Source organism: Aplysia californica, unplaced genomic scaffold (assembly GCF_000002075.1).
Source record: "Aplysia californica isolate F4 #8 unplaced genomic scaffold, AplCal3.0 scaffold00221, whole genome shotgun sequence".
NCBI classification, from domain to species: Eukaryota; Metazoa; Mollusca; class Gastropoda; order Aplysiida; family Aplysiidae; genus Aplysia; species Aplysia californica.
Window position 1 is genome coordinate 795,620 of NW_004797491.1, and position 12,471 is coordinate 808,090.

Below are 12,471 nucleotides of genomic sequence, written 5' to 3' on the forward strand. Positions count from 1 at the left end.
CCCAGCACACGACTGCATTTTTAAAACAAACCAAGAAACTATAAACAAATTCCAAAACAACGAAAACCTCATCAAACCCTTCGGTCTCAGAATCCCTGAGGACCTTAAAAATTTACACTTTCCCAAACAAGGCATCCAACAATTTCTTTTCCCCGACCTCCCTCCTTGGCCCCTCACCAAGGCAAAAAGTAGACGACTTACAGCTGACCACAGACGACAAAGCTTGCACCAACTCCAAAACATTTAAAGCAGAATACAAAAAAAAAAACTTAAAGAAAAATGCCCTCACAGATGGCTCCAAAAAAGACAATGATGTGGGCGTCGCAAACAGTACACACTAGAGGAGACTCCATCCTGAAGCTTCCATTTTCTATGCAGAGGCCACTGCCATTGACATTTCCAGTTTCGTCCCTTGGGGGTTTACCACTGTTTTTCCCCAATCGCTCCCTCGCGCGTTGAAGTCGCCATAAAATATAATTGTTTTTCCGGAAAGCGTTTCCTCTATCTCGCAAAGTTTGGCCCATTCTTCCCCAGCGACTGTTCCCTTGCAGGCGTAGACGTTGACAACGTTTCTTACAGGCTGGTCAGTGAGTTCCACTGCAAGCAGGTGTAGGTTTTCTGACGCCCATCGATTCCAATCCTTATGTCTGATTGCTGATCGTAGCAGGGTGACCTGTGAATGCCCTTCACTGTTGTAAAGAGTCGTTGCAAAGTCGGCAACATTGAAGTTCCTGTCTCCTAGTCTGGTTTCTTGGAGGCATATGATGTCTGCTCCGTAACATAGGACATAGGTTCTCAGTCACGAGCCCTCTCTGCTGCAGACTACGCCAATTCCAGTAGAGTATCCTATGAGGTTTACTCTTTCCCAGCCGCTGATTCTTTAAATGTGTCTTTCTAGATCCCGCCCTTCTCTTTCTCCCCTCCCACCCCTTTTCCCACGTTTCCTTTTTTGGCTTTATTCCTAAAGAGGAGCTCGAGCAAGGTGCACGAAAACCGTAGCTCCTGCGAGAACCCTGTTTATAAATTAGATCCTTCATTGTGGGTTTGCAAAATACTGAGGAAGTATTCTGTACATCCAGCAGAGCCTCATTCATACTAGACATGGGGCTGGGAGCCAGAAGGTCCGTCCGCCTGGTGCCACCCCGCTCGCACGCCAGACCGTCTTCGCTCGTGACTGTACTCCCCTCAGCCATTCAGCTTCTAGGCTCCAAGATGATTCCATAAGCTTGGGTCCATATCCTCCATGGATACTTGGAGGTGCTGTCGAAATGTCGTGCTCCTGGATTCCACCCTCGACCTCCTTAGGCTTCGGGATTTTTTTTATCAAGGTTGTCTCCTTTAGATCCTTTGTGTTCTGTTCCTGGACCGCGAGGTCTAGGCTTAACCAGGTTAACCCCGAGAAGGGTGTGCCTTTACGATAACGCACGAAGATCTTGATTTCAGAGAGGTAAACCAAAGGCTTACTCACATGGGACGCGTCTTTCACAATACAAGTACTACTAGGCCGCGAGTACCCAAGGGTGAACAGCTCCAGTGTGCTCCACTACCCGAGTCCCCTGACCGATCGACCCTAATCAAACGTTCTTATAAGTGAAGTGGGGAACTGTGTCAAATAGTAACTAATTATAATAGAACTCGACAGTGTCTGGCCAGGGTGAGGGAAAATGGGAGGGGATGGTATTGTCTTTGTTTTGGCAGCCCAGACTCCGTCAGCCGGATACCTCTCGCTTGTTTAGCCCTCGGTAAAACGGTCTATATAATATCGTGACTGGCCTATTTTTTAAAGCGCCGGTCTGCAGGTCAATTTTTAGTAGGAAGTAGACTGAAGGTGCAGACAAAGTGGAGTGACCTTTCTGGAGCTGGCCCCAAGCCTCTCCACTCCCCTTTTGGGGAGAGCAAGGGGATAGGAAAGTCGGCGACAGAGTGAAGGCCTCTCCCCTCCCCCGACGTCCCCCATAAAGGGGTGACACCTTCACTCTTTTGAATCAGTGTGATCAATTACATTTTCTCAATGGCCAAGCCCTGTCTGTGCAAGATGGACGAAGAAATATATCAGTCGATGGTTTTATATTGGTTGAGAAAACGAAGACTGAACAAACGCCGTTACTGGGTTCACAATATATACCGACGTCGTTGTAAGTACAGTGTATGGTGAATATCACCGTTTAATAGAGCATTAAGCCATTATAATATTGTACCGGTATCGTGTGCAAGTGGATACACACAAGAGGCCAAGCCCTTTTGTATATTGTGCAAGCGAGTTAATCAAATGGTTCGGACATCTCATGCTATTACCTACATACCACCCAGCACAACGTGCCTACATAAAAAAAAATTGGACGGCAACAAGGCTAGAGGGCGACCGAGAAAGACCTGGATAGATGGAGTCAGGGAAACATTAACAACTCACAGCATCCCCCTGACCCAAGTTCTCTGGCTGGTGGCAGAGAGACGTCTCTTTCTTCCTGCGACATCCAAAAGGGTATATAAATAATTACATTATATATGTGGTGGATAAAAATACAAGTAAAGTAAGTGAGCAAGTGAGTACACACACCTGGGATTTTTTGATGACTGAAGGTACGAGAGATTTTTGCGCGGCGTTAAAATTCAGTCACCAACCTTTTTGGGGCTTGAATTCAGAGGGGACTCGCCTCAAAAAGGGGAAGTTGGGGCTACTCTGTCGTTCGCAACGCTTTTCCTGTAAATTGGTCGCTTTTAAGCACAAGGGGGCTATCCCAAAAATTGTTGTTTTGAGAAAATTAAAGGTAAAGTTTTTGGAGTTTTTGTTCAGTTTCTTTGCAGTTTCTTTAAAAGACAAGAAGTGTTTTCTCTGTAACCAAACACATAATACATGGACATCAATGAAACCAAACTTTAAGTTTTCTCTATAACCAAACACATAATACATGCACACCAATGAAACCAAACTTCTCCTATAGGTAGGGCAATGCCCACTTTTGGTGTAGTTCCAGATTTAGCCCGCCAATTAAACCTGCCGCTCCCTAAATTGGAGCTAAACAGAAACAAACACTAGCCAAATATTATATCAAAACAGTGTCCTTCCTGCGCCATAACTGTCATTTCTGTGTCTGTAGCGCCGTAAAACATCTACTATGTCATGTCAAAGTCCACGCGCTTTAGCTAAACATAATAGGATTATTCAATAGTGTAACCTGACCTATAAATCGCTCTTGGGGATATGTGAGCCCCGGAGCAATCCAGCGGAGAGCTCAAGTGAATTGTGATTGACTGATTGGTTCATTGTCTGTCTTGCCACTATTTTAAGTGACTCTGTGACCATTAACCTGAGGGGAGTTAACGTGGCCGTTCTACAAGTTGTGTCTTTGAATGGTTTTGTAGTGGAGGGGTGAAAGTTATTACTTGAGTGTTCAGTTCCAATAGAGGATGAACTAAATTGATGTTTAGCTAAAAAACAAATTTAGTACTAGAAATCAAAGTAAACAGAATGAAAATAGAAGCACGAGGTCCTCCCTTACCAACCCAAATTAAAGATCCTAATACACCGTCTCATTTATTATGCCCTTGACTATCTTCAGCATGCGATAGCTTTAATTATTGTGCACGTCCACTTTTTAGCCCCACGAGCCGCCTCTGACAACAGAACTATGGGTGATCAAAAACGTAAGGCAATACATTTAGAACCGCTCTCTCTCTCTCTCTCTCTCTCTCTCTCTCTCTCTCTCTCTCTCTCTCTCTCTCTCCCTCTCTCCCCCTCTCTCTCTCACACACACACACACACACAAATGCGGGTGCGCGCACGCACATTCTACCCAATTGTGTTTTAAGTAGTCCTACGACTCTCAAACTCTAACTAAAGCTAAAAATAAAACCTAGGCTACAAACACATAGATATACCCAGGCACACAAAATCAAAATCAACTCCACATTCTAAACACACGGATATATATATATATATATATATATATATATATATATATATATATATATATATATATATATATAGAGAGAGAGAGAGAGAGAGAGAGAGAGAGTTCAACCGCAAGATCTCTGTAAGCTTTGAATTTGAAATAATTTTATTATGATTAAACACCTTTCTTTACAAGAAGTAGATCTAGATCTAGATCTAGTAGCTAGTTCTGTGCGTAGTAGATCTATTTAGATAGAATTTCTATAGATCTACATGTTATCGAACCATTTTTAATGCAAACTACAACAGCGCCTTTGCAGTTAGATCTAGATCTATCGGCTAGATCTAATTAAAACAGTCCTAGCCTAAATCCCCTTATAATTACATAGGCCTATTAGGCCAAGATATATCTATGTGAAATCAATCAAGCAGCGATATCCAAATAGATCACCAAGAGAAGTAAAGCCTAACGAGCGAATCACAGAGCTCACTGATCACAACGCGTTAAGAATTTCCCAGCATTCTTCCATTCTTACCCAAAATGGAGGATCTTTCGGTTGAAATCAGTGGAAACGACGGCTATGGTACCTTTTATAAGGTAATTTGTGTGTTGACAATGTGTTGTTCTAGTTATATTAGCGTAAGTGGAATTAAGAAATTAGCAGACTTTCATAACCATGGGATATGCAACCGTTACTTTGATCCGATGCTGCTTTTATTTCAATAAGTTTTCAAGAGCAAATTCCGTTCCCCTTTACTATGCGACCACTATGAGACAGAGCTGAATTGAGGGCTTGGGGTAGGGTTAGGGTTAAGGGTAGGGTTAGGGTTAGGGGTAGATCTAGGCCTCTTCTTTATTGTGTTTGATGGGGTGGTCGCTCGTTATGGAAGTCCTCCCCTAGATCAAGAATAGATCTAGATCTAGATGATCTAGATCTAGATCTAGATTCTAAGTCTCAAAATCTAAGTTTTGAAGATCGCCTGGTTTCATCGTACTGGTTTTCACAGTTTATGATTTTCTTTGCTTTTATTCCAAAATAACTTAGTTATATTTCTAGATATCTAGATCTAGATTTCGATCTGGCTAGATCTAGATTCTAGATCTAGAGTCTAGAGATCTAGATTCTAGATCTAGATCTAGAGTAATCGTACCGGTTCGGCCTCGGGCAGCACGTTTTTTTTTCGAAGTGACTATTTCTCCGAACGTTCGGAGAAATAGTGCCGATCTTTATTTCTCCGAACGGTTTCCGGCTTCCGCTCTGGTCGTGATTGTTTGCCTATTTGCGAGAGTTCGGCGCCAACTTTCATTCCGTCATTCTGCGAGGTCTGGGAAGGAGCAAATCAAAGGTGGTATCTGTTCTCAGCTTCTCCTCCGGCCGTGTGCCCACTGGTTTAGCGAGGCGGGTACTACCTGAGGCACCCGAGAGACGGAGAAATCTGACCCTCTTTTCTATTGAGTGGACGGTTATCGTCCATTAAAAAAAAAAACGGAGCAAATTTTTGGGTTTAGATCTATTTCAATTTTCAAGAGCTAGATCTAGATCTAGATCTAGTCTAGAGATTTTTAGATGAGTGTAAAAACGTGAAAAAGAAAGGTTTCACAACAGAATGAAATCAAAACTAGAACAGCCCAGAAACAACCACAACAATTAACAAATAAGGGCGTGTGTCCACCTGTCCGAAGAAGATTGACCGTTTTAACCCTAAATGTGCGTAATTTGTTAAAAAAAGTACAGGATATTGCATGGAAATTATGGAACCACACACAGGGGGCCTGCCAGTGTCAGTACATGTAATTGGTTTTGGTGGAACGCTCTAACACATAGCACATTTAAATCTATACAGGTATATATAATTAGAATCTAATGAAGGTAGGAACATCAAATTAAATGACGTTACACAATACCTTTTGTAGGAACATCAAATTAAATGACGTTACACTATACAACCCCCCCCCCCCCCCCCTTTTCCCCAACAAAAAAAAATTAATAGAAAAACAACACATCAGAACAATAACAAGAAAAAAAAATACACACCAACAAAATATAACACCACAAAGAGGGAAAAATGAACGAAAAATAAAAGAGGAACAGCAATACAAATCGTATGTAACTGTAACGTATTCTCAACAAATCAACGTGGTGACAACAAGTGAGAAAGAGACGAAGTGAAGCTAAGTGAACTTTCTTTCAAAAGTAAAGAGTTTCATTTTCTTTTCTTTTTTTTTGACTTTTTCGGGGACCAAAAAATCGAGCCACGATTGATTGGTCGCGGCCTCGACAAACGCAGATGCTAGCTCTATGTGTCGTTATCAATAACCCTCCATAGATCTAGATCTAGACAGCTCACGAGTGAACGCAACACATTAAGTTTAAGAGCAGCACCCTTCATAGGCCACACGTCATATCTGTAGCGAAAAACTGTTTGGAACTGTAGCATTTCTTCATATAAATACGGACATTTTTTGGACCGATTGAACCATATTGTATACGAACAATCTTTGGTAGGCCTATAATATAATTATAGATCTATATTTTATTTTTATTATCCGAAATATGCGGGAAAGGGTGTGATTTCAGAGTGTTCGGAGAAATAGTGCCCAGCTTTATTTTCCCGAACGTTCGGAGAAATAGTGCCGGCCTTTTTTTTTAGCTGTCGGGCACTGTAGTAGTAGTACAAAAAGATCGTTTAAAACTTTGTTTTTAAATCAAGAATCTAGATTCTAGAATCTAGCCCCAAAAGAGTGGCACACAAACCTAAAGCAACCTCCCTTACTTTCGTTGAAACAACAGTTACGGCGATATTTTGCTAAAAATAGTCCTTAAGACAGCCTTTTCTTCATCAACTGAGCAAAACAGCGTGAAGCTCTTTCCCCGGAAGAGTTAACATTGGTTGTGGATGAAGGAGCCTGTGGCCTAGATTCTACGTTTTGGTAAACTCTGAAGGCTGGAGAGTTATTTGCATATGAGGCCCTCTCAAGGATGAAAGAGAATAAAGCAGTTCAGTTTCGCCGTTTTTGCCCAAAGGGGGGGGGGGGGGGGGGGTGCCCGGATTGTAACATAAAATCCGTAGTTTCTCATCCTTCGGGCACACATAAGATATAGAGCCAATCGTTATAACAAAGAATAAAGAATTTGTGCATTATTTAAATGAAGTGACTATTTCTCCGAACGTTCGGAGAAATAGTGCCGATCTTTATTTCTCCGAACGGTTTCCGGCTTCCGGTCTCGTGATTTTTTGCCTATTTATTGCGAGAGTTCGGCGCCAACTTTCATTCTGCCTCTGGCTCTGATCTGGGAAAGAACACCACATGGCAAGCCCGCCTACATACAACCTTCGGTAACACCCACCACACACCCACCACCATCCTGCACATGTACACACACAAACTTATACACACACTAACTAAACATATATCAGTGGGCAACTTTTGAACGTATGACGAGCTGAGTTGTGGATGGAGAGACAGTGTGACTCACACTGTGAGTGACAGAGCGGGTGAAAGGAAGAATTAACGAGTGTATCCACAGGCGACAGCAACTACAAGACGATGACACCGACCCCCCTGGCCCGGTCCACAGCTCACGAAAGAAAGGAATGTTGCTAAGGCAGTGTTTTACCTATATTATTGTCCATGGTTCGCAAGGAGCAAGGGAATGAGTGAGATTTTCTTTGTGTGTGCCTGGAGGGAGGGGGTGGGGTGTGAAAGTCATGAGAACGGGGATGAGCCGCGGGAGAGAACACGGGAATTGAATGAATGAGTGAAACTGAAAGAGAGGAACGACTCATGAGCACTGGAGGGAATGTATACTGTTTTTTATCTTTGTATACTTTGAATTTTTATCTTTGTATACTTTGAACTGTTACTGAATAAAGGCTGAAATAAAGCCCGAAAAACACACATACACTCACTCCTCACTCTCCACTTACACACTTACTACCACACACAGACACACTCACACACGCACATGCATAGACACACACACACACACACACAAAAACACACACACACACACGCACACACACACACACACAGGAGCAAATTTTTGGGTCTATATCTATTTCAATTTTCAAGAGCTAGTCTAGAGATTTTTAGATGAGTGTAAAAACGTGAAAAAGAAAGGTTTCACAACAAAATTAAATCAAAATTAGTCGAACAGCCCATAAACAACCACAAAAATTAACAGATAAGGGTGTGTGTCAACCTAGAACCCATAAAAGTGCGTAAATTTTTTTTTTTAAAGTACAGGATATTACATGTAAATTATGGAATCACACACATTAAGGGGCCTGCCAGTGTCAGTACATGTAATCGGTTTTGGTGGAACGTACGCTCTAACATAAAACATTTAAATCTATATATACATATATATATATATATATATATAGAATCTAATGAAGGTAGGTACTAGGAACATCAAATTAAATGACGTTACACTATGCAACGCCCCCCCCCCCCCCCCTTTTCCCCAACAAAAAAAAAATTGATAGAAAAACAACACATCAGAATAATTATATAACAAGAAAAAAAGTTACACACTAACAAAATAAAACACCACAAAGAGTCAAAGAGGGAAAAATAAAAGTAACTAACGTATATTTCAAATCAACGTGGTGACAACAAGTTAGAAAGAGACTAAGTGAAGCTAAGGTAACTTTCTATCAAAAGTAAAGAGGTTCGGTTTCTTTCTTTTTTTTTTTAAATTTGACTTTTATTCCCCGACCAAAAAATCGAGCCACGATTGATTGGTCGCGGCAGCGACAAACGCTGAAGCTAGTTCTATGTGTCGTTATCAATAACCCTCCGTAGATCTAGATCTAGACAGCACACGAGTGAACACAACACATTAAGTTTAAGAGCAGCACCCTTCAAAGGCAGCACGTCATATCTGTAGCGAAAAACTGTTTGGAACTGTAGTATTTCTTTATATAAATATTTACTGCGGACATTTTTGGACCGATTGAACCATATTGTATACGAACAATCTTTGGTAGGTCTATACTCTATATAATATCCGAAATTTGGGGGAAAGGATGTGATTTCAGAGTGTTCGGAGAAATAGTGCCCAGCTTTATTTTCCCGAACGTTCGGAGAAATAGTGCCTAGCTTTATTTTCCCGAACGTTCGGAGAAATAGTGCCGGCCTTTTAAAAATAATAATAGAGTCATCATCATCATCAATGCCTTTCACCCCTGGCAGGGTATAGGCCACATACAAGCTCCTTCCATTTATCTCTGTCCTGAGCCATCCTTCCAAGCTCGTTCCAAGTGAGCTTCATTTCTCTCATGTCCCTTTCCACGCATCTAGCCCCTGCCTCGTGCTCCCTGTGGGTTCCACTGCAGTGACTGTCTTGTGATGTTTCCGCTGGGCTTTCTTAAGGTGTGTCCCATCCATCGCCACTTTCTTAGTCCTATTTCTACTTCTATATCCTTTTGTCCTGTCCTTTTCCACAGCTCTTCATTTCTTATTCTTTCCTGCCACTTAATTCTTAAAATACTCCTCATACATCTCCTCATACAAATCGATTTGTACTTTCCATAGAGAAACTTCATTGTAACTTTTATAACCTTTCGAGAAAATATGCGAATATTCATGATTATATTAGACACATAAAGTTGTATTTGGAGGAATTACTTCATAGCGAATTGTGTGCCCGATGGATAAAATTGCAAAATTTACAGCCTTCAATTATATGCGCAGATACCATCTTTTCTGAGTATCTGCACCAATGCTATGTCGTTCGTGTTCCAAAAGTTCGACCGATTTTGACGAGGCCTTTTTTTTACAATGATTTTTTTTTCATTCACGCTAGTCCCCCCAAAAATTACAATTAATTTAGCATTGCCGACTCCAGCGCGTCTAACGAAATAACCAGACAGGTTACAACGTCCGTTCTTTTTTGAGTCTCAAGAGCAGAAATGCGTGCTTTGGGTGCACTAAATGAGAATTACCATAAATACAAGGATACACCTTAAATTGTACGTTGAAAAGTACCAAAAATTAAGTCGGCCCAGACAGAGCGGCGATAGGGAGCTGCCCCCCGTGACCCCGACGTGATAAGGCGCCAGGCAGGGAACCCCCAGCGGCAACTAAAATTCCGCCGCCGGTGCGCCGTGAGCGGTAAAACTTTACTTATTTTTAACAAGCAGGGGGGGGGGGGGGGTGGTGATGGTTCAGGGGGCCCCTGAATTTGACCATAAGTGTGTGTGTGTGTGTGTGTGTGTGTGTGTGTGTGTGTGTGTGTGTGTGTGTGTGCGCGCGCGCGCTGTTTGTCTGAAAAGAGAATGCTAATTTCAATGACAAAAAGTAATTTGAATGCTGTATTATTTTACAGTGACAGGGGGGAAAGCAGACTTTTAAGCATGATTATATTAGTCTACTAAACACTAAACCTTTGTTTTATAAAACCAAGGAAAGGAATTCTGAATTTTTAAATATGTAAAAACTGAATACATTTTTTATTTTAAAAAATCGATTTTTATTTAAAAAATCAAATTGATTAAAATAAAAAAAATCAACTGATTTAAATCAACCCAGCTCTGATTTCAATTATGGAAAAAAAAGTAAATTGAATACTGTATTATTTTACTGTGAAAGGGAGGAAAGCAGACTTTTAAGCATGATTATATTCGTCTGCTAAACCGTATATCTGTTTTATGAAACCAAGGAAAGGAATTCTGAATGTTGAGTAAAAACTGAATTAAAAAAAAACAAAAAACTGATTTAAATCACTGATTTTTATTCAAAAAATCAAGTTGATTTAAATTAAAAAAATCAACTGATTTAAATCAACCCAACCCTGCAAACGGGACCTTCATTCTTAAGTAGTACCCTGGGTCTAGTCTAGATCTAGAATCTATGAGAGCATTTCCAAAAGGTGGGATACCTGGGTGTGACAAATGAGGTCCAAAATCAACTTTATGTAATAAATCTTTAAATATTATATATAGCTTAATGAATGATTGCTCTTTCAGGCTCAGTAACTGCCAAAGCTGTTTATATATATAAATGCAATGTGGTCTTGGTTTAATTTTATTCTGACTTGAATGACGAAAATAGCAAAAAGTTGGTTCATAACAATGATGACACAAATTTATGAATACCAGGGCTTGAATTAGGTGTTCAGGAGGGCAGGCAAAAATTGCCTCGGTGGGGCCTAAAAATCAGAGGGCACCGAGGCAATTTTCTAGGGCACCAAGGCAAAAATTATAGGTGATCATTTTGTTGAATAAAGTTGGTGATCATTTTGTTGATTAAAGTTGGTAATACTGGATCGTGCATCACAACGTTTATAATTACAATACAATTTATTCTTGCTCTCAACAAAAGTATATAGAGTTATCGGAAAATTTGTAAAATCATGAATGAAAAGTAAGTAAATCACTAGATGATCAGAATATTGAAAATATGTTGACACACAATATAGAAAAAGACTGGCTTACTATTTGTCCCTTATGGGAAAACACAAGTGATTTTAAAAAGTATCACCAGAGAAGATGATTTCAGGGAATAGTGCTCTATATTATCAGAGCGTCTATTTGTGAGACACATCTCTTGCCACTTGGCAATGCAGGGTTCTGGGTTGAATTCTTTGATCTCAGGACCATTGGGACATATAAGCATGATCTTTTCAAGCATATCTCTCTCTCTCTCTCTCTCCTGGCGCTGTGGCTTCATAAATGGTCAGCGATGCCGACAGCACACAGGAACTCAACACTCGCCCGGGGGTCCTTGAAAAGTGCTTAAAGTGGGTTACTGAAATGTCCCAGCAGACGGGTTCTAGCACGATAGTTGGCGGGACATCTCAGGAACACATGGTCCATAGTTTCGTCCTCCTCCTTGCAGGCTCGACAGGACGGATCTGGGTTGTCCGCTGGCGCAATTTTGTGGAGATATGATCTCAGCGTGGCGATTTGTTATTGACTGAAAAAAGACAGCACTCTTTTTTAGTTGTAGTTGTATCACAAACAATTTTTGTGCCTAGATGGTATGCCTATAGCGCATATGTGCAGCAAATTGTTGGGGCGTATCAGGTATGCCTACTGCGTAGACAAACTCTCCTTTTGCTTCTTGACTCTTTAGTGATGGGAGACTAAGGTCTTCATCTTACTGACAGTTTGCATTGCCTGAATTTTTACCTTTACTCACTCTTTCCTTCCTCAGGGATATATAAAATGTTTCTTCGAGGATGAAGCCTTGGTGTCTTTCGAAAACAAGTGAGTGAACACATTGGTTTTTGAGTGATTAACTTTTTAGAGGGGAGCTTTTCCATTATATTGAGACAAGTATTAAACTTCTGTTTTTCACTGTTTTTGGTTACATTCTTTTGATGTGTGAAGAGGCACAAAATGGTGATAGTGACTCCCATATTTTTTTAAACAAAACTAAACTAGGTTCATGTTCCAAGAGTACCAATACAGTAATAGTTTATGATTTGAGAAACACAAGAATAATTTGTGTAGATATTTATCCACCAAAAAGGGGCTTTCGATGCTTCTTAGTGCAATTTTTAGTCAAGAGATTATAAAAACGGTCATATGTCAAGGTCAAAGAAATTCCATTCTGTTCAAAAACTAAA

General features: G+C 40.7%; 1 protein-coding gene across 1 annotated transcript in view; it reads left to right on the top strand.

Moving 5' to 3' along the window:
• Nucleotides 1-4,428: 4,428 nt before the first annotated feature.
• FMRP (fragile X mental retardation protein) overlaps nt 4,429-12,471 on the top strand; it is a gene marked incomplete at its 5' end in the record, with an annotated part of 101,751 nt that continues 93,708 nt past the window's right edge. The window contains 2 exon segments of the mRNA NM_001204634.1: nt 4,429-4,490; nt 12,057-12,109. Coding sequence (NP_001191563.1) covers nt 4,434-4,490; nt 12,057-12,109 — 110 coding nt within the window.